Source organism: Papaver somniferum, chromosome 4 (genome assembly GCF_003573695.1).
Source record: "Papaver somniferum cultivar HN1 chromosome 4, ASM357369v1, whole genome shotgun sequence".
Classification (NCBI taxonomy): Eukaryota; Viridiplantae; Streptophyta; class Magnoliopsida; order Ranunculales; family Papaveraceae; genus Papaver; species Papaver somniferum.
The window spans coordinates 104,826,743-104,849,888 of record NC_039361.1 but is presented as its reverse complement, the minus strand read 5'-3'; the positions used below and the strand labels follow the sequence as shown (position 1 = coordinate 104,849,888).

The 23,146-nt window shown below is 36.1% G+C and overlaps 3 protein-coding genes across 3 annotated transcripts; all 3 read left to right on the top strand.

The window, feature by feature from the left end:
- Nucleotides 1-3,335: 3,335 nt before the first annotated feature.
- On the top strand, nt 3,336-4,049 carry LOC113272930. Its single transcript, XM_026522715.1, has one exon. The coding sequence runs from the start codon at nt 3,336-3,338 to the stop codon at nt 4,047-4,049; it is 714 nt and encodes a 237-aa protein (XP_026378500.1).
- A 1,923-nt stretch (nt 4,050-5,972) lies between these two features.
- Nucleotides 5,973-12,692, top strand: LOC113276240 (ABC transporter B family member 28). Its single transcript, XM_026525817.1, has 16 exons — nt 5,973-6,496; nt 6,574-6,761; nt 7,340-7,363; nt 8,479-8,580; nt 8,694-8,784; nt 9,357-9,457; nt 9,613-9,663; nt 9,743-9,871; nt 10,011-10,073; nt 10,147-10,426; nt 10,939-11,087; nt 11,176-11,265; nt 11,400-11,534; nt 11,615-11,671; nt 11,752-11,808; nt 12,077-12,692. The coding sequence occupies exons 1-16, from the start codon at nt 6,073-6,075 to the stop codon at nt 12,314-12,316; spliced, it is 2,181 nt and encodes a 726-aa protein (XP_026381602.1). The 5' UTR covers nt 5,973-6,072; the 3' UTR covers nt 12,317-12,692.
- Nucleotides 12,693-14,023: 1,331 nt separating this feature from the next.
- On the top strand, nt 14,024-18,831 carry LOC113274134 (ABC transporter B family member 28-like). Its single transcript, XM_026523617.1, has 12 exons — nt 14,024-14,391; nt 15,199-15,222; nt 15,351-15,452; nt 15,568-15,658; nt 15,920-16,020; nt 16,157-16,207; nt 16,287-16,415; nt 16,557-16,619; nt 16,693-16,972; nt 17,514-17,662; nt 17,751-17,840; nt 17,968-18,831. The coding sequence occupies exons 1-12, from the start codon at nt 14,365-14,367 to the stop codon at nt 18,061-18,063; spliced, it is 1,203 nt and encodes a 400-aa protein (XP_026379402.1). The 5' UTR covers nt 14,024-14,364; the 3' UTR covers nt 18,064-18,831.
- Nucleotides 18,832-23,146: the final 4,315 nt, after the last annotated feature.

The following is a 23,146-nucleotide window of genomic DNA, read 5'->3' as shown; positions in this document are numbered from 1 at the left end:
CTTTGCACTAAAGGTGGATATGGTCAAGGCATATGATCGTGTAAAATAGAGATTTCTTGGTGATATGTTATATGTTATGGGAATTGCTGGAAAAGCTCACTCATTAATCATGGCATGTGTAATAACTACTTCATTCTCGATCAACATCAATGGCTCTCCCCAAGGATTCTTCAAGAGTGAAAGAGGAATTCGACAAGGATGCCCCTTATCCCCATCCTTATTCATTATCTTCTCTCAGGGTCTCTCAATTCTGATGAATTAGTTTGAATCTCAAGGATTATATCAAGCTTATAAAATCAACAGGTGGGGCCTACAATTACACATTTGATGTTCGCTGATGATCTGTTCTTATTTGGTGAGCATTCCAGAATTAATGTACTTAATCTGAAGAAATTACTGGATTAGTATGCATCATTATCGGGTCAAATGACAAACTACAATAAATCTGCAATATATTTCAGCAAAGGATCTCCGACCTAAGAAGACAAACGGCAATTCAAGACTTGGGAGTTAGAGAAATGGTTTATGATGATAAGTATCAGGGGATTTTTCCTTTAAAATGAGATTATAGAATTGCAAGCTATGATTATCTTGTGGATAAATTCAATTCCAGGTTGCCAGGATGGAGATTTCATAATACAAATATGGCAGGTAGAACTATTTTATGAAAAACTAGTCTCTCCTCAATTCCGATGTACTGCATGGGAATTTTCCTTCTACCAAGTGATTGGTAAAATCGATTGAACCCATGGATGTGATTTGATATTTGATCAATCACATAGTAGTCTCGGAATACAGGTGAACCAATTCTAAACTTGTTTGGAAGTGTGGTATAACCAATTCCAAGAATGTATATATGAAAGATGATTTACAGAGAAAATATGTCAACATACTTTGAACACGTACAATAACTCTTATCATTTAATGTTCAAAGATATTCCTTAGTACTCAAGGAGATCTTGTACCGAAATTAATTAAGAATCTTTTAATTAAGGTTTTTGGTTATATATGCTTTTAATGACCATCAATTAAATGCATATCTCTAGAGAATAAAAATTAGTAATGTGCAATATTAAATTTTCAAAATCCTTATAAAAATGGATATTGTCGAACAAGAAAATTTTCCTCTTAAAAAATTGACAAAAAAGTATCTGATAGATTTCAGGAAACTGAGGAACAAAAAAGGAATCATAGGTATAATCTCTTGTAAATTTGGAAATCATCAAAAGTACTATTCCCTCCATCCCAACTTATTTGAAGGTTTAGGGTTTATTTTTAATTCCAAAATAGATGAAGGTTTTCATATTCTTTTTCTTCATTTTTTTCCCGATTTGTTCCTGCATTAAAATCTGACCACTAGAAACAAGGAATAAAAAACTAGGATATTTATATATTTTAAGAATTATTATTAAGAGATACATTCTGAACTGTTTTAATATGTCATAGTTTTCTTAATCTCCATAAAAACATCTAAACCTTCAACTAAACGGGGACTGTGGGAATAAATATCATACAAAATAAGATCTTGAATATACTCGCACCTTCCGTAACCTCCAAGGTCACTTTCAACGCACATGTAAATTATACAAACAAAAGGTTATAACAACTAAAACTCTTCTTAAGGAAGCTTAACAAGTTTGTCAAAAATAAATATACTTTGTATAAAAATGGGAATACCGTACATGAGAATTTCTATTCTAGTCAAACATATTTTCCATGAAACCGTTTAACCCATACTTGTGGAAGTTCAAACGTGATAAAAAAAATGCATGAGAGACTTTGCATTCAAATCAAGCCATACTTGGATGAATTTATATGTTGGTCGCAAAGTGCTTTTGTTCCTGGTAGCCAGATATTAGACAACATCGTTATTGCAAAAGAATTACTTCATTCCATGAACAATTCAAGAGCATTTAATGGACACTTTGCACTAAAGGTGGATATGGTCAAGGCATATGATCGTGTAAAATAGAGATTTCTTGGTGATATGTTACATGTTATGGGAATTGCTGGAAAAGCTCACTCATTAATCATGGCCTGTGTAATAACTACTTCATTCTCGATCAACATCAATGGCTCTCCCCAAGAATTCTTCAAGAGTGAAAGAGGAATTCGACAAGGATGCCCCTTATCCCCATCCTTATTCATTATCTTCTCTCAGGGTCTCTGAATTCTGATGAATTAGTTTGAATCTCAAGGATTATATCAAGGTTATAAAATCAACAGGTGGGGCCTACAATTACACATTTGATGTTCGCTGATGATCTGTTCTTCTTTGGTGAGCATTCCAGAATTAATGTACTTAATCTGAAGAAATTACTGGATCAGTATGCATCATTATCGGGTCAAATGACAAACTACAATAAATCTGCAATATATTTCAGCAAAGGATCTCCGACCTAAGAAGACAAACGACAATTCAAGACTTGGGAGTTAGAGAAATGGTTTATGATGATAAGTATCTGGGGATTTTTCCTTTAAAATGAGATTATAGAATTGCAAGATATGATTATCTTGTGGATAAATCCAATTCCAGGTTGCCAGGATGGAGATTTCATAATACAAATATGGCAGGTAGAACTATTTTATTAAAAACTAGTCTCTCCTCAATTCCGATACACTGCATGGGAATTTGCCTTCTCCTTAAAGGTGTTACACAAGAAATTGATAAGATAATGAGGTTTTTTTGGTGGGGGCACAACACTGATGAGAAAAAATTACACTTCTTCAATTGGTCGAAGGTTTTCTTAAGTAAAGAAGATGGTGGACTGGGGATTCGAAACTTGGAACTTATGAACATAGCATTGGTATGTAAATTATCCTGGAGATTTTTGGAGAATGAAGATGATGTGTGGGTGAAGCTTTTGGCTGCAAAGTACATTCATGATGATTCATTCTGGACAACTTCAGGACCAACTATTTGTTCCTCGATTTGGCACAGTTTATTGGAAGTAAGGAAGTATTTACCGAATAATGTAATCTGGCAGATCTCGAATGGTATGGATGTTAAAATTTGGGATAACCCTTGGGTTCCTCAAATAATGGACCATATTATTAATAAACCAGCAGATTTATAGATTCATATCCAGAAGGTGTCTGATTTAATCTTACCCAATTCTGGAGATTGGATCCTTGGGGTTATTGGAACATATTTTTTCTCCTGAGGTAGTCGGCAACATCACTTCTATCTATCTAAGTCATGATCATATATCTAAGGATGTATTGGTGTGGAAATGTACTCCATCAGGTAAATTCTCAATAAAATCTTGTTGCAAGCAACTTATATGAAATCTGCCTACTTCATCTGAGTTTAGTGCATTTCCGTGGAAGAAACTATGGTCGTTTGGTTTCATCATTCCCAAAATTTTAATTTTCGTGTGGAAGATCTTGAACAATGTATATCTGTTACATCAAATATAGCCAGATTTGTTCCTAACACTTATACAACATGTACGCTGTGTGGCCAAGAAGATGAATCGGTAATTCATTTACTATTTTTCTGTGCAAGAGCAAAACTGGTATTTGATGCTGCAGATCTGGGTTCTGATTTATCAGTTCAAGATATTATTGTTATGGCAATAGTCAGGGATTGTATTGAAGACGACTCAACGAAGGAATTTGTAAAAAGAATGTGCACTCTGTGGAATATCTGGAAAACTAGGAATAATATCCTTTTTTCCCAGGGAAAATTTTCAATCAGCCACACTTTGAAGAATATTAACAAAGATTTCGAGCTATGTATGGAAAACTTCAAGGAAAACAATGTTATTCATGATAATGCAGTGCAGACGTGGTCTCCTCCAAACCAGCACTTTATTAAGATAGATGTAGATGATGCATTTATCCCAAATAATGGAGTGGAGGGTGCTATAGCTCAAGATTGCAATGGAAGATTCCTGGGATGTGCGTCGAGAACCTTTGACTGCACCTCTTCTCTTTTGGCTGAAACAATCGCATGCGGACTAGGTATGGAACTTGGTTTGAGACATAACTTTCCAAAAGTCATCATTGAGGGAGATGCAGCTAATGTGACTGCATGCTATCCTTAGGGAGTCTAGAGATATTCCATGGTCTATTCGTTCTGAGGTTCTGAGAATTAAAGACTATGCGGGTTTATTTGATGATATCAAATTTGAGCATGTTCGCAAGAGAGCAAATCATCTGGCACACGAATTATGCCAACATGCTTTTCATGATAATGTAAATAATTGATGGAATACTAATTCTCCACCCCTTTGTATCTCTGCAAACCTCAATTTTGAGGTAGTTCAATAAAAGTTGGGATCTTTTTGAGCCCTTTTCCCCCTTCAAAAAAAAATCTATTATAACCTTTCCTGGTTTGCCCATAAGAATGCAAACGAGACTGTAATTCTTGGAGGCAGATGCCGATGCCTAATAAGCAAGAAGGAAACTGTTATGCTTTCAAGAATACCTGAATTATACGATGTCGTATATATTCGTAGAATGAAAGATAATTTTCTTTTGTAAGTCAAATATTCGATAAATGTTATAAAGTCATCTTTAATCCAAAACCTGGCGAAATTGGGGTATACCCATTTTTTTCCCATCCAAAATAGTGTGCTAAGGGGTGTATAAAAGATGCTAAAATACCAAATTATCCTTACTATTATACCCTGCCGGCCGATTGATGACCCAAATGATTTTCAAAACTCAATCAAAAATCAATGAAAACCAAAGCAACACATTTTTGATTGAATGCATTCAATCAAAAATCAATTAAAAAAAAAGGCCACGCGATTTTGAATTGGGTATGATTTCATACCCAAACTCAAACTGTTTACAAATTTATAAACAGTTTGAGATTGGTTATGAAATCATACCCAATTTCAAACCCTGTATGATTCAAACGTCGGAAGGGTATTTGTTTGTGGAACTTGCCAACTAGTTTCAGCCGGCAGGGTCTTTTTTTGGCGAGCTTGCCGACTTTTCATCTCTGAAATTAGTATTTTACAGGGTCGGCATGGTATTCATCCTTGTACCTTGCCGACTATATTTCAGTCGGCAGGTTATGAAGTTAATACCTTGCCGACTAACCATGCATTTGCAACACCTTTCTCTGTATTCAAACAATCCTATAGTCGGCATGGTATTTTTTATCGACCTTGCCGACTTTAATGTAGCCAGCGAGGTAAAAAATCAATAAGATGCCTACTAGTGAAACATTTACAACCGTCTCCTGTGTGTCAAAAATAATAAAGTCGGCATCTTCTTCATTCACCGACCTTGCCGGCGGGATTTAGTCGGCATGTTCTTCATCTGGAAACCTTGCCGGCCAGATATAGTCGGCATGGTCTTCATTCGTCGACCCTGCCGACTTTTCATAGTTTCAGAACTGAAAGTGTTGATTTCTTCTTTAATTTTGAGTATGATTTCACACATCAGCTTTGCAATTCCCTTTTTAGAAGTGTTTGGGTAGTATGTTTTTATTTCCGTCGAAAAAAAATTCTCAAAACAAATTTTTTTCATCAAAAATCTTTCCACATGAGTTTAATCAAAAACAAAATTTGATAACTTAAATTCATAAGTTTTAATTAATTCATCTAAACTCAATTAATTAGCCTAATCAGAATTTTTAGTGTTAATTAAACGAGGGCATATTAACCATTTAGAAAATACAAGGTTAAGGGGTGGCTTCTTTTACTTCAAATGTCTTGAGTTTTGTCTTATTGGGTATACCCAATTAATATGGATATACCCCAATCTCGCCAGGATCCAAAAGACCGCAATATTGAAAAATAACTTCCAAAGTGATTTTTGTATAATGCATGAAATATAAATAACTGTCATCTTTTACGCATTTTCAGTCCAATTTTTACTGTAACTTAACCGTCGAGTCAGTCATTACATGAATGGTTGTTGGTTGAATTTACCGCCGCCCATTCTTTTTCATTTTGACACACCATGTTTATACGGTACGGTGTGTTACACTAAGGGGATTTGCTCTCCACGCAGCCTTTGGCTATAATCCTGGCACGTATTTGGTTGGCTGTTATGGTACCAGCAACTTAAACGCGCCAAAAATCTTCTCGTCTCTCTTTTCCAGCAGTTGCCATGGCATATGCGACTGCAAATCTTCTTCATTTCTCAACCCCTCGTATCCAATTCAGAAACCCTTATTCTTCAAGAACCCTAAAAATTGTCAACTTAGTATCACCTTTACCATCATCATCATTTTCAATTTCACCCCGGCAACAATTGAAGTTATTTCGACCTAATTTCACCAACTCTGGAAGAAAAAGATTTCATTTCTCCACAGAAGCTTATGTAGCTGCTCCAGCTTCTGATTCAAACATCAACAGTGAACCAAAACCAGAAGAATCAAATTCTTCTTCATCAGATACTAATCGTTCTCCAAATGTTATCAGTTGGGGTCTTATTTGGACTCTTATGCTTCGGCATAAACTCCGCCTTGCGATATCGATTGCTACTCTCATTGGTTGCACTACTTGTACTCTTTCTATGCCAATCTTTTCAGGTATGCATGAATTACTCAATTTCTTGTTATCGGTGTTTCGGGTTCTTAGTAACTCAAGGTGTTTGTTAATTTGACAGGACAATTTTTTGAAGTACTAATTGGAGCGAGGCCGGAGCCTTTGTGGAAGTTGCTTAGTAGAATTGGAGTTCTTTACATTATGGAGCCAATTTTCACTATTTGTTTTGTAATAAACATGACTACTATTTGGGAGAATGTGATGATAGCATTGAGAGGCCGCGTTTTTCGAAGAATTTTGATTCAGAAGGTAATCTCTCCTATGTCCCATGGTTATATAGAATTTGATACTTTCGAATGTAATAAGATGAAGGAACTACAGTGTGGGACAAATGGGGAAGTCCAAAATTAATACCTTCAGTACATAGCCGATTGCATAGTTTATATTGTCAGGGTTCAGTCAGTGTATGAAGCTCTTCTTGGTTTTTCTTGCATCATAATATTGTATCACTGAGTTCTATATTTACTAGGATGTGGAGGTCTTATTTCGTATTGAACTTCAGTTTGCTTGGGGTTCCAGTGGTGCGTTATGTTGATTGAATCACGCCTTTATGTTTCCCATCAATATAAGTCATTTCAGTGGGTTGGTTATTACCATAACGATGGTGCTAGAGTTCCTTTTGCCCATAATTTGTTACCTAGTAATTGGTTAGTGGCTGGGAGGTAGTCTACATAAATAATGGGTTGTTAAGTTTTAAATTGTTTCTGAAAAGAAGGCATCAATATGAGTTATCACTCATTTTTGCAGAATATCTTACAGTAATTATGCTGGAAACGTCTATTCGGGTTGTCTGATATATGATTTTGTTCTTTTATGTCCAATTGCAGGCAGAGTTTTTCGATCGGTACAAGGTATGAACAAGACATTTTTTTTTATTTTTTTTTGTACCCAATAGCCTCTATAAATAAAAGTGTTTATATTTTTTATTTTCCTGTCATATGTTGTGTAGCAAATTGGAAAATGCACAGGTCCTCAGTTTAATTCTACTTTGTTACTTAGTAATGTCAAGGATGAACAATGTAAGGAAATTTCTTGTTTGTTTTACTATAAATCTTCTTAGCCGTTCTCCAATCATTGTTGTGAAGATGCATGTTTCAGACACCTAAACCTTTGCTGAGCTCTTTAGATGTGTGTCTAGAATAACTGTGTCGTGCATAATTTCTGCAGCCAACATGATTATGCTCTTCTTACTCTGTCACCAGCTTAGTAGGTTGTTTTGCATTCAGTCGTCAGTAGGTTAGCACATATGGACAAGCTAGGTCAACTTGAATATTTAATCCCACTTCCTAAACTATTATCTATTGCGGGCATAAGTTACGCTTCACATAATTTATCAGTTCATAAAACTTTTCATTTCTTTTGCAACGGGACTTGCAGCTCATTCATTAATGACGACACAAATCAATATGATTATAGTTCTCCAAGGAAGTAAGGAAATTTTGTAACACTTAAAAACCGAATAAAGAAAATTAAAACTGTGGTTAGGGTGTTTGTTGTAGTCTTGTGGGCTCAAAGGTAGCCTATAACACAAAATTAATTAACAACTACATTTTCTTTATATATGTATAAGAAACCATGAAACTACTTCCAACCTAACCCTCATATGATCTCTCTCAGCTCTCTCTCACTATTCTATAAAACATCCTATGAACTGCCTTTACTAACCAAATAATTATATAAAATAAAGTGAGGAAATGTAAATCAGTGCATGTTTATCAACCTAATTTCGCTTGCACAAAAGTATTGCTCAAATCACTATAAATTGAGTGCTCAACTGCTCATGTAACAGATATACATCTGATTGTCACGGAGTGGCTCCTATGCTGTGTGTGACCCGTTGCCGTTATATCTATTCCATTTGTTTTTCGCATCTATTCAAAATGTCTCGATGATAAATCTGTTTTTATGTAGTACCATCAGATATTACCAGTGACCTTTAAATGACTTGATTTCTTAACTTGTACAGGTTGGTGAACTGACTGGGTTGATAACATCTGATTTGGGTTCAGTAAAAGATGTCGTTAGCGAAAACACTTCACGTGATCGAGGTTTTAGGGCACTTTCTGAGGCAAGCTATTCTACACTATTTAAAAGTGAGATTTATGTTGCTGAATATTTAGTACTTAGATTTCAGTTTTTATAGTTGAAATCTCTAACTTCTGGTGCTCCTTATTCTCACAGGTTGGAGGTACAATATGCATTCTTTTTGCCCTATCTCCCCAACTTGCTCCACTTCTCGGTCTACTGACGCTTTCTGTGTCATTTTTTGCTGGTAAACACTTACTTTTGATTCTTGGTGTTGTTTCTTTGTTTGTTCATGAGACCATTACTTTCATATCATAGTTGTGGTAAAGTTGCTTGATTCAGTAATTTTAAGTGTGTAAGGAACTGATCGGTTAAGTGGATGATATAAGATACCCTAGCTTTCATGTATCCCTATCTTAACCTAATAAAGCTGCGTATATGCTTGTTCAGCTTTCTTAGGTCTGTTTGATTACATTTAGGGAATAACATATCCCTCCCAAACTTCGTCAATATCATCAACAATTTCATGTGGGAGATGTACTAGCTCTTGGTGTTGTTGTTATTTTTTCCAGTTTGCTTGTCACGGAGACAATCTTTTCTTGATGAGGAACTCTAGTATAAGTATCAGTGTACTTTTCAGGTTTCTTCAACAAAAAATTGAGTTATTACTTTCTAAATGAATAAATATCTCATTTCTCATTTCTGCCACTGTGCCACACCATTCACTTTTCCCCCACAAATGTTCATGCATGCCACTCTTACTCTTGTTATTCCTTTCTATGGGCAACTATTAACATAAGCATATCTTATGTTTACAAGCTATATACAAGAGGTCAACTATACCTGTCTTCAAAGCACATGGGAAGGCCCAAGCATCGATATCCGACTGCGCAAGTGAAACCTTTTCAGCTATTCGCACTGTAAGTTTTAATATAGTGGTCGAGGGAGTGTCTTGCTTTCTAGTCGAATATCCCACCTCTCTAAGTGTTTGGTAACAAATTGCAGTGTGTTAAAGTAAACTTCTTGAATGACAATTATTCCAAAATTGGTTTCTTCACTGTTTTCTTTGCTATAGGTCAGATCCTTCAGTGGTGAAAAGCGTCAAATGTCAATGTTTGGAAGTCAAGTAAGTTACTGATCCCTTACTATCTAATATACTGAAGTCTCCTCAAAGTGTTAGCTGTCTAAAATGTGAAGTTCGGCAGATTCTAGGTTATCAGGCTAGTGGCATAAAGCTTGGAACTTTCAAATCAGCAAATGAGGCTGTGACAAGAGTTGTGATCTACATATCTTTGTTGGCTCTATATTGTCTTGGTGGAAGCAAAGTAAAGGCGGTGAGGACATCTTTTATGTAGCACGTTTTTTTTTTATGATTGTTTATCATGCTGATTATCACAATCTCTCGTATTATTATGGCCATAACTTCTTCGAATGACAGAGAAAACTGAAGCATTTTAAGTATATTATTTGCAGGGTGAATTATCTGTTGGAGTCATGGCGTCTTTTATTGGATACACGTTCACTTTGACTTTTGCTGTAAGTCAATTTATCATTCTAATTCTATTTTCACCTTCTAATCTGCTATCTTATATCAGGAAAACTGTTTCAGGTTCAAGGGTTGGTTAACACATTTGGCGACCTACGTGCAACTTTTGCTGCTGTGGAGCGGATCAATTCTGTCTTATCTGGGACAGAAATTGATGAATCCCTTGCTTATGGCTTAGAAAGAGAACTCCATAAAAAAGAAGGCTCTAGTGGGAATCTTGAATTATTCTACGATAATGATTTCACTGAGAAAAATGTAGCTCTAAATGAGCATTACATGTCAGCGCTGAAGTCATCTGGTAATGGGTGTGGTGTAGCTTGGAACGGCGATATTAGTCTTGAAGGTATCTTGAATTTGGTTTTACACATTTCCCGAGATGCATATATCCTACTCATCTGAGTCTCTTAGTATCTGAATTTGTGTTTCATTTGGTCCTTTCTTAATTACATAGAACCAACAGATAAACACAAAAAATGACACTCAGTTTATTGTGTTTACAACTTCCTCTACATCATGACACCCAGGCCAGAAACAACAATGAGGTCATTTTACGGAATGACACTCATTTGCTCTCCCAATCACTTTGGTTCGCGATAGGGAGTTTAGAGATTCTTGAGGACACTGTTCGATACTTTGCTGAGCTACCCTGTAGCTTGGTCAAATCATTTGTCTATTACACCAATTTTAAAAAACCGACCAAATTTTTATCTATTTATTTGTTGGTAGCTAGTTCCACTACATAAAGATCTTGGGTGTCTGTTTCTTGTCAAAAATTGGATTTTTCGTTCAATGCATGTAGGCGTGTAGCCTCTAATTTTGTATCTTTTTACTAACTCAGACTGTATTCTTTTGTAGATGTTCACTTCTCTTATCCTTTGAGGCCTGATGTTGAAGTCTTAAACGGTATTAACCTAACACTTAAATGTGGTACCATAACTGCTCTGGTGGGCTCCAGTGGTGCAGGGAAAAGTACAATCGTTCAACTATTGGCTCGTTTCTATGAGGTTTAGATTTCCCTTTCCTTCTGAATTTCCATTTTACATAAAACGGTGAAAATGGTTTACTGTATCATCTGTGTCTTATCTTTAACAGCCAACCAAAGGTCGCATAACTGTAGCAGGAGAGGATGTAAGAACCTTTAATAAGACTGAATGGGCTCGTGCAGTCTCTATAGTGAATCAGGTAACTTCCTCGGCACCTACCTTTTTCTAATCATAGCATTCGATGTTTTGGACTTTCAGTCGCCTATTCATTGCTTTGGAAGTTACTGTTAAAACTCATGTATATTCATTGTACTATCCTACAATTTGATGCAGGAACCTGTCCTCTTCTCGGTTTCTGTTGGAGAAAACATTGCTTACGGCCTTCCAGATGATGACGTTTCCAAAGAGGATGTGATAAAAGCAGCCAAGGCTGCAAATGCACATGACTTCATTATTTCCCTTCCACAGGTTTCTTCTCTTTGGATTTTTCACCATTGTTCTTCAGTATTTTCATGCGTTAATACTTCCCTTTAATTTTGTTTTCCAAGGGTTACGATACACAAGTAGGTGAACGTGGAGGCTTGCTGAGTGGAGGGCAGAGACAGGTAAAATAGATTTTTTTTTTTTCTTTCATCTCCGATTTGATGACATGGATCATATGGTATTTAACTTACCTAATTTGCAGAGAATAGCCATTGCTAGAGCTCTACTCAAGGATGCACCAATTTTGATACTGGACGAGGTATGCTCTTATGCTACTTAATCTGTGTAGGAATTGTATTTCTTGATTCATGATGTGCTATTGTTGTTCGACCCTTCACTGAATGATTGATGGAGGCTAGGTGCATGGTCAGAAGAGAAATGATGTTGACCGTTTTAGCTCCTGGTCTTCTTGACCGATGTAGTACTCTGTAAATTCTATTTTCATAACCAGGAGTTCGACAATTTTCTTGCACTACTCTTTTCTTTTCAATTTTTTCTTTCTTTAATATAAATTTTTTTCAACTCAGGCCACCAGTGCTTTAGACACTGTAAGTGAGCGCTTGGTCCAGGATGCTCTTAACTTATTGATGAAGGGGAGAACCACACTGGTGATTGCTCATCGATTAAGCACTGTTCAGAACGCCCACCAGATTGCTCTCTGTTCTGATGGGAAAATCGCAGAGTTGGGTACTCACTTTCAGTTATTGGCAAAGAAGAAGGGTTTGTACGCATCGTTGGTTGGGACTCAACGCCTTGCATTTGAGTGACTGGAAATGACAGTCTCTCTCTTTTCTGCTGCGACGAGCATATCTGCAAGTCTGCAAACGCAAGCCTAAAAGTGTGTTGCAAGTGTTCTTTGTTATTTGGGTTCAATTCTGTATAATATTCCATAGTCATAGTCAACAGTACCATCCTATTCTATGCACCACAAAATACTACACTGTAAAAGATATTATCATGACAAGTTTCATGCTTGCAAAGTTTTACTTGACAGAACAAAAGATAGAAAAGAAGAAAAAGAAAAAAAACAGTTAAGTTCCTCGATTCATGTAAAGTTGTCAGAGATCTTGCATTTGATTCATGTAAACTTAAATGCTAAACATACTAGCATATCTAAAGCTGCTAGTACTTGTTTTCTGAACACACTGATGTCTAGGCCAGTATTGGCAGCTGTTAACCAAGTATTTAGACTCAGGTAAATTCAGATTCGCTCTTCCCCCAGCGAAGCAAGGTGTATTTGTTCTTTAGACCACCATAGATTATTGACACTAGTTTTCTCCAGTTCATTACATCCACCAGAACATCAGTGATATCCCTGTGAATGCAAGTGATTTAAAAGCAATGCATGTTATTGGCCAGGTTTACAGGTACATAGAATAAGGTATTTAAACAATAAAAAATGAAAGTCAAACTTTCCCTCGTTTTTCAGTATTTGCTAGAAAAGGGATGGGAAGCTGATGGACAGAGAGATTTGCTCTTGTGGTACCAGCAAAGTTAACATAAACGGGCCAAGATTTTCTTGTCTCTCTTTTCTTGCAGTTGCCATGGCATGTGCAACTGCAAATTTTCTTCATTCCTCAACCCAACTTAGATACTCTCATTCTTCAAGAACCAAAACACTAAAAATTGTGAACTTATCATCATCATCATCATCATTTTCATTCTCACCCATCATCACTCACCAACAACTCAAGTTATTTCTGCCTAATGTATCTAAACCTTCAAGAACATATAGTTTTTCTAGAGATACTTATGTAGCTTTTTCTGATCTTAATAATCACAATGAGAGTGAACCAAAATCTTTTTCAGATGCTAGTCGATCTCCCAATGTTATTAGTTGGGTTCTTGTTTGGAGTCTTGTGCTTCGGCATAAACTACGCCTCGTGATATCGGTTGCTTCTCTCATTGGTTGCACTGCTTGTACCCTTTCTATGCCCATCTTTTCTGGTATGTATATGAGTTCCCCATTGCCTCTCTATTGATCATATTTTTGGCGTTTTAGACTCTTAGCTCATTGTTAATTCTATAGGTCAATTTTTTGAAGTCCTCATTGGAGCAAGGCCAGAACCTTTATGGAAGTTGCTTAGTAAAATTGGAGTTCTTTATATTATGGAGCCAATTTTCACTATCTGTTTCGTTGTGAACATGACTACTGTTTGGGAGAATGTGATGATAGCGTTAAGAGGCCGCGTTTTTAAAAGAATTATGATTCAAAAGGTAAATATAATGAAATTTTATGTAATTGCAAGTGACTTGTGTATCTGAGTCAAGTCAGATGCCAAACCATTTGTTTTTTAATTTCTGTCAGATCTAATTTTATGCCACTAACTCATATATTTTTGAGTCAGATATGACTCAAAAAACATTGAGTCACTTCAGATGAGCCTGGTGATTTCGGTCAGTCAGATTTGGATTAGTCGGATCCGGGCGGCTCAGCTGCGGAAAATAAAATAAAATACGGATGTCTTTAAATTTCGTCCTCCTCTCCTCACTCTCTCTTCCACAGTCACCACCACCACCCACCTCCACCTCTTTCAATTTCATCTCTCTACTGAATGTCAGCACCACCACCACCAAGAACACCACATTTTACCAAGAACCCCAATTTCAGTTCCAATTCCAACCAAATACGACTTCCATCCGCAATGCTTAGTACTCTATTTTCGATTCTCAGTTCATACAGCTCATCACATAAATTACAGGCATGTGTTTCTCCACATTCTCTCTTATTATAGTACGATGGATTTCAAACCAGCAGATATAAAATCACTCACAACCTTAACTGGAATTACAACTACCTTAACTGTTTGGGTTAATGCCCAAGAGAATACCCTTGTTCCCTGTAAGTTGAAGTTCTTAGCCACACAGTTTATCTGTCTAACTAGGAGAATGTAGAACTGTTTCACTTTTATCTCTTTTGGATTGTAACCTGTCACGTCCTGTACCCATGAACATAGTTGTAGACACAAAATATTATATGTAGTGCATAATGTTTTGCGCCTTTGGTTATTTGCTAGGTGTGGAGAAGAAAGAAAATGTGGTAAACTCTATGAAGAAACAAAATGTGGCTTAGTGTATTGTTATTTGTTCATTTTTTGTTGCAATTGAAAACTTGCTTTGGCAGCCATTTTTTTCTTTAATTTTTAAAGGAAATAGGCAACCATTTTCCTGTTCCACATATAAATCATGAAGCAGAACCAAAGGAATTATTAAATCATAAGGTAGGACTAGACCATCTTGAGCGAGGGTACTGTTTTCTCGCAGTTGGATACTTAACGTAATTATTAGCTTAAACCAAGTCAAGATCGCGTACATGGAAAGTACTGGCAGCTTTTTGACCGGAATGACAGGCATATCGTGGTGCGGGCACTGGTTTTTGATGCCCCATCGCCGGTTCAGGTTTCACTAGTTACCATAAAGATAATGTTGGAGTTTCCTTTTGTCCAAATTCCCTAACTAACTCGCTAGTGGCTTGGGAGGTATAGTCTACAGAAGTAATGCATTTTGTTTTGAAGGTTTAGAACTCTTTTTGAACATGATGGCATCTATATGATTTATCACTCATTTTTTTTTGCAGAATATCTTATAGTAATTATATTTTTTGAAACACCTATTAGATTTGTGACTGTTCTTTTATGTCCTATTTCAGGCGGAGTTTTTCGATCAGTACAAGGTATGAACACAATACTAAAATGACCTCTATGAATAAAAACTGTTTATATTTTCTATTCTTAGATAGAGAACATCTGTTTAAGATATCACAAGTGACCTTTAGAAAACTTGTTTTCTTCACTTATACAGGTTGGTGAATTGACTGGGTTGATAACATCTGATTTGGGTTCACTAAAAGATGTTGTGACCGAAAATACCTCACGTATTCGTGGTTTTAGGGCTCTTTCTGAGGCAAGCTATTCTACACTATTCAAAAAGTGAGAATTATCTTGCCGATTATACAGTTCGTAGTTTCGGATTTTAATAGTTTAAGTCTCTAACTTCTGGTGCTCCTTTATTCTTACAGGTTGGAGGTACAATATGCATTCTTTTTGCACTATCTCCCCAACTTGCTCCAGTTCTTGGGCTACTGACGCTTTCTGTGACATATTTTGCTGGTAAACATTTTTGTTTGATTCTTGAATTCAGTTGTTTCTTTGTTTGTTCATGAGATCATTACTTTCATATCATAGCTGCAGTAAAGTTGCTTGATTCAGTATTCTTGATGTTGTAAACAACTGCTTGGGAGATGTATTAGCTCGTGCCTTTGTTGTTCTTTCTTCCATTTTACTTGTCGGGGGCACAATCTGTTTCTTCTTCTTTTCCATTGTTCCTTATCATGGGTTACTATTAACACAAGCATATTTTATGTTCACAAGCTATATACAAGAGGTCAACTATACCCGTCTTCAAAGCACATGGGAAGGCCCAAGCATCTATATCTAACTGTGCAAATGAAACCTTTTCAGCTATTCGTACTGTAAGTTTCCATATACTGCTCGACTGAGTGGCTGAGTGCATGCCTCAGTTCTTAGTGCAGTGTGTTAAAGTAATCTTCTTGAATTCCAGCTTACCCAAATTGAGTTTCTTTCTTTCTTTTTTTTTTTTGCTTGTAGGTTAGATCATTTAGTGGTGAAAAGCGTCAAATGTCAATGTTTGGAAGTCAAGTAAGTTACTGGTCCCTTGCAATATAAAATCCTGAAGTCTCCTCGAAGTGCTAAATGTCTAATATGAGAAGTTCGGCAGATTCTGGGTTATCGGACTAGTGGCGTAAAACTTGGAACTCATAAATCGGCCAACGAGGCTGTGACAAGAGTTGTCAACTACATATCTCTGTTGGCATTATATTGTCTTGGCGGAAGCAAAGTTAAGGCGGTGAGGACATCTATTGTCTAGCACATCTTTTATTGTCTTGTTGCTAATTGTCATGTTGGTTATCACAATCTCTCGTATTATTGCGTCCATAGCTTCTTGGAGTGAATGATAACTGAGGCATTTTAAATATGCTATTTGCAGGGTGAATTATCTGTTGGAGTCATGGCGTCTTTTATTGGATACACGTTCACTTTGATTTTTGCTGTAAGTCAATTTATCATTCTAATTCTATTTTCACCTTCTAATCTGCTATCTTATATCAGGAAAACTGTTTCAGGTTCAAGGGTTGGTTAACACATTTGGCGACCTACGTGCAACTTTTGCTGCTGTGGAGCGGATCAATTCTGTCTTATCTGGGACAGAAATTGATGAATCCCTTGCTTATGGCTTAGAAAGAGAACTCCATAAAAAAGAAGGCTCTAGTGGGAATCTTGAATTATTCTACGATAATGATTTCACTGAGAAAAATGTAGCTCTAAATGAGCATTACATGTCAGCGCTGAATTCATCTGGTAATGGGTGTGGTGTAGCTTGGAACGGCGATATTAGTCTTGAAGGTATCTTGAATTTGGTTTTACACATTTCCCGAGATGCATATATCCTACTCAGCTGAGTCTCTTAGTATCTGAATTTGTGTTTCATTTTGGTCCTTTCTTAATTCTATGGAACTAGCAGATAAACACAATAAAATGACCTGTGTTGTTTACAACTTCCTCTTAATCATGACACCCTTGCCAGAAAAAACAATGAGATCATTTACCAGATGACACTCATTTACCCTCTCAATCTCGTTGGTTGCAAGTAGGGAGTTTGGAGATTCTCGAGGACACTTTTCGATACTTTGCTAAATAACTCTTCTGGCTTGGTCGAATCATTTGTCCATGATAGCAATTTTAAAAAGCAGACTATATTTAGGATCTAATGACTGAAAAGTTTATGTATTTATTTGTTGGTAGCCAGTTCCACTATGCATACAGGAGATCTTGAGTATCTGTTTCTTGTTAGAAATTTGATTTTTCGTTCAATGCATGTAAGCAGGTAGCCTTTTTAATTTTGATTTCTAATCTTTTTACTAACTCAGGTTGTGTTGTTTTATAGATGTTTACTTCTCTTATCCTTTAAGGCCTGATGTTGAAGTCTTAAACGGTATTAACCTAACACTTAAATGTGGTACCGTAACTGCTCTGGTAGGTTCAAGTGGTTCAGGGAAAAGTACAATCGTTCAACCATTGGCTCGTTTCTACGAGGTTTAGATTTCCCTTTCCTTTTGATTTTCCATTTTACATAAAAGGGTGAAAATGGTTTACTGTATATTCCGTGTCTTCTCTTTGACAGCCAACCGGAGGTCGCATAACTGCAGCAGGAGAGGATGTGCAAACCTTTAATAAGAATGAATGGGCTCGCATAGTCTCTATAGTGAATCAGGTTACTTCCTCAGCACTCATCTTTTTCTAATTATAACATCTGATGTTTCAGACTTTCCGTCGTCTATTTATTGCTTTGGAAGTTAGTTAAAACTTATGTATATTCCCTATCCTACAATTTGATGCAGGAACCTATCCTCTTCTCGGTTTCTGTTGGAGAAAACATTGCTTATGGCCTTCCAGATGATAACGTTTCCAAAGAGGATGTGATTGATGGTGGGTAGGAGCATGATCAGAAGGGAAATGGTGTTGACCGTTTTAACTCCCACCTGCTGCGTCAGTGGCTGGTGTTGGTCTTCTTGACCCATGTTGAACGTGTGTCCATAGAACTAGTACTCTATAAATTCCATTTTCATAACCAGCAGTTTGTCAATTTTCTTGCATTACTCTTTTCTTTTCAATATTTCCTTGAATATAAAAATTTATTTTAACTCAGGCCACCAGTGCGTTAGACACAGTTCAGAATGCTCACCAGATAACTCTCTGTTCTGATGGGAAAATCGCAGAGCTGGGGACTCATTTTCAGTTGTTGGCAAAGAAGAAGGGTTTATATGCATCATTGGTTGGGACACAGCGACTTGCATTTGAGTGACTCCAAACAACAATCTCTCTCTTCTGCTGCAACGAGCATAATTGCAAGAGCAACTGTGTAAGCCTAAAAGTATGCTGCAAGTGTTCTTTGTTATTTTGTTCAATTCTGTATAATATACAGTGATAGGCATTCTTATACACCACACAATCTACACTGAAAAAGATATTATCATGACAAGTTTCATGCTTCAAATTTTTACTTGATAGAAAAAAATAGAGAGAAAAGAATAAGCAGAAAAAAAAATGTTACTCAGGTTCATGTATAATTGTCGAGATCTTGCATTTGATTCATGTAAACTTATATCATAAACACACTGTATCAGAAGTCCTAATACTTGTTTACTGAGCACAGTGATCATATCTAATCATGTATAGGCCTGTGTTGACAGGGTGTGATAAAATTTGGGACCTTTTCAGATGGTAACCACAGACTTGTTTGTTTTTTTTGCTTACTCAGCGTCTGGATCTGACTCGGCCCAACTTATTTGGTTTTTACCACGACCCCAAGGTTTCCATTATTATTGGCCCTATGTTAAAAAATCTGGCTCAAAGACCCGAAATTTTAGCTTAACTCAACTAACCAAATATCTGCGAACCCTGTTTTAGGGCATACAAGAAAATTTCAGGGCATACTGAATAAAGACAAGAACGGGTTGGAAATAGTAAATCCAATAGCCCCTTAACCAAATATTTTTAGTAAGGACAAATTTACCCTTTTTGTATTAGTGTTAATAATAATGAATATTTTTGATTAGTATTCAATGTAAATGATTAGTGATTAGGATAATTAAGTTATAAAAGTTTGTGTTGATGATAATTTTTGGGGAAGAAAAAAATAATTAGGTTTTTTGGAGAGAAGAAGAAGGGGAAGTGAGGAAAAACTTGTATTTTTATGAGCCAAATCCAGAAGATGAATACAACGATGAGAAACCCAATGCTAACAGTACACAAGTATACTTCCAGATTATGTTTAATTTCATTTGTGTATGTTGAAATCATCAAAAAATCAATTTTTTTCACCCAAGTTCGTTGTATACCACTGAAGATGAAGCTTACTCGAAATACAATAGTTATTGGCCGAACTTATAGTTTGTAACTTCCGACCTACTTACTAGTTAAATGTTCGGCTAATAAGAAATTTTCATTACAAGCCGAACCTTGTCTTGAGAGTTAGGTTCGGTTTTTACTCTAAATATCGTATCAGCCGAACCATATATTTTTCCAAGTTCGGCTCATATTCAAAAAAATCATATCTGCCGAACATGTTACTGATTTTCCATAGAACACTTAAATTCATACACATTTAGGGGTTAGGCTTTTTGTTACATATATTTTCTATTGTGCAGCCTTTTCATAGGATGAATCAAACAAAATAAGTGGAAATTACTAAGTGTTAAGAAAGTGAAGTCTATTGATGGAGAATACCAAGGTCCAAATTCAACTCATTAAAATCAAGGAGATCTTATCTTCAACTTCAAGAGAATGAAAAGACAAACACAACTCAAAAAGAATGAGGTCATTCCGACATCGGACGAAAAAGTTATATGGCCAGAACAAGATCGAAAGACTTGAGTCTGCAGAGAGAAGGTTCGGCTGATAACTCATCATCATGAGCTAGCCGAACCTAGAGCCTGCAAATCAATATTTTCGAAGTATTTACAGAGAGATATTCGGCTTGAAAGTGATTTAATCGAGGAAGCCGAACCTGACAAACACCTGGGGTAAATTTCACTTCTCAGGTTCGGCCGGAAGGTTGGCAAGGTATTAGCCGAACCTGACACTGTTCTGAGACATATTTGAACAACAGATTGACTTTTATCTCAAGAAAATACGATCCTGGAAGAATTATAAAGCCTAACTTTGAGATCTTTATATAAGAAGACATCCCAAGCCTTAGGAAGTGAGCCAAATCTCGACGACGAATACGTCGATGAGGAACCTAATGCTACAAATACACATGTATAGTTAAAAATAAAGTTGTGGTTCGTCTCATTTACTTAATATCGAATCATCCGAACCATATATCTTTTAGGTTCGGCTTGTATATTGAATATAATATTAGTCGAACACCTACTGGATTTTTTAAAAAAAAGTTAATTTAATACACATTTTGGGGTTCGCTAAAAACTGATATTTACTGTTTAACCGAACTGTTCATAGACACTTTCAGGGTGAAATTTTAAGAGTAGTCCGACTTAAAACTCAATTATAAGCCGAACCAGCTACTGTAACCGTCAAAAACCCTAAATTTTTTAGTAATTTAACCCATTCAATCGATGAAAAACAACAAATAAGAGATTGGGTTTGTGGGAAATAACTTCTTATCCTCATTTCAGGAGTTGGAGCTTCAAATGGTTGAATTTCCGATTCAATTATAAAGTTCAATTTAATCGACGATTAAATTTTCACGAATCGATAATTAATTACGGTGATGGAAAAAAATTCTGAGAGAGAAGGGAGGTGGTTCGTCCGGAGGAAGAAGAAGAGATGTTTAAGAGAGAAACTTATTTTGTTTTTTGATTTTAGGTTCAAGAGTATATAGGTAATTGAACTACCTAATATACACCCCTTGTAAGGTGACCTAGGATCGGAAAACTATTTTGTATGCCTTGAAATTTTTTGGTATGCCTTAAAACAAGGTTCTTTCTTATCTACAGCGGCCGGCCCCAAGTTAATGCCAATGTCGCTAGTTAGTTAAGCCTCTTTGGCCATGTGGGAAGGTGCATCTTATTATTTCCATGAACATCCAACACTTCAGCCGTCGTTATCTCTCAAAGAACTTGGTGTAAAAATTGTAAATTGTCTGAGCCCAAGTTCGAACTGGGACCTTTAGTAACCACTCCATAGGGTGGAAGCCAGGACCTAAATGTATGGGTCAATTTTTTTTTTCCTTTTTTTCGGAGACTAAAAAAAAATATGGAAATTGGTACAGAGAAAAATACGGTTTAGTCCAAAAATCAATCCAGAGATACAGTTTAGTCCAGTACGAGTCAATTAGGTATAGATTAGTCCAAAAATATGGGAAGTACACAAATAACCCTTATTATTATTATTTAGTCCAAATATTTGCAATTTAGTCCACACTGACTCATGATGATGTCAGCAATTTTGAATAATATAAAAAATAATTTATCTTTTGAACCGCTCGTCCAAAATCGACAAACTTTACATATTTGAAAAGCATTTTACGAGAGCTACAAAAAGAGTACCCATATGACTATATAATTTTCATTTTTAATTTTTTTAATTTACATTGGTGTGTACAATTATGTACAACGCTGCAAAGATCCAAAAAATCCAGAATCCATGATAGCCAAACTGCACCCTAATCCACACAGACGGAGAAAAATACCAACCACGCCGAACTCTAGTTGGATAACATTCAGATTTGCAGAGGTAAGTTTAGCAGATAACCTGCATCGAGGACAAACCAATGAACATAAGAAATCGCAGCTTGAAAAGAAAGTGATTATCCTTTCACCAACATTCGCATAAGAAAACAAAGCAAGAAAACGATCAAAATAAAAAGTTATTCAGTTTATGATCAGAGACATAATCCATGTGGGCATTACTACACAAACTTAATATGGCTTCGAAACATACCAGTACAGTGATTCATTGCACTTTACCAAAAAAGAGATTACTAAGATACATAACAGGCCAATCATACTCACACCCAGACCTACTTTTTCATGAGAAGTATATTGGTGCATCAATATATTCATCCTTGTGAAACATTCCTAAAACTGATCCTTCTTTTTCATTGAAAATACAATGGTGCACCAATGTGTACACCCCTGCAAAACATGCATAAAATCGATCATTCATATTCACACTCGGGCACACTTTTGCATGGGAATCATACAGGTGCACCAATGTGTACACCCCTGCAAAATATGCAGAAAAACGATCATTCATAACCACTCACAAACCTACTTTTACATGAGAATTACAGAGGTGCACCAATACGTATACCGCTTCAAAACATGCATGAAGCTAATCATTCACAACCCCACACAAACCTATTTTTTAATGGGAGTTACTTCCCACAGGTGCACCAATATGTACACCGTTGTAAAACAAGGGATACATACTTTTTCATAAGATTTACACATGTGCACCAATATGTACACCCCTGTAAAACATGCACAACACCAATCATTCATATTAACAAATAATAATCAACAAGTGTACAACTATATACACATTAGCTATCTACATGTGTACAATTATGTACGCATTAAGAATTAATATGTTATTTCATTAAATGAAGGTTGTACTTATCAAATTCAACTAAGAAAGACTAAAGCACACAATCATTTTATCAGTTAGGACCAATATTAAGGTAGGAATCATCAATGGAACCAAAGTATACAACTAGAACAAATACCTTGCACCATGTTGCATCATCTTGGGCTTGGGCTGCAAGCATAGCAACATAAGTTGGGGACTCATCTTTATCATCTTTGACCTTCACTACACCTGCAATTGGGATAAATAAAAAGGTTGAGAACTTGAGATACTAACATCGGTATCATTTTTGTTATTTTTTTCTAAATATAGGCAGTTTGCTTCTCAACATTTTTATCGACCCCAAAACTATTTTGTAGGCAATGCTCTGATTTGCGGTTTATAATAAATACTAACCAATGTCTAGAAAATCTCAGAGGAAGAAAATCTATTACTATTACAAAATGTAGGGGCGAACCTGATCTG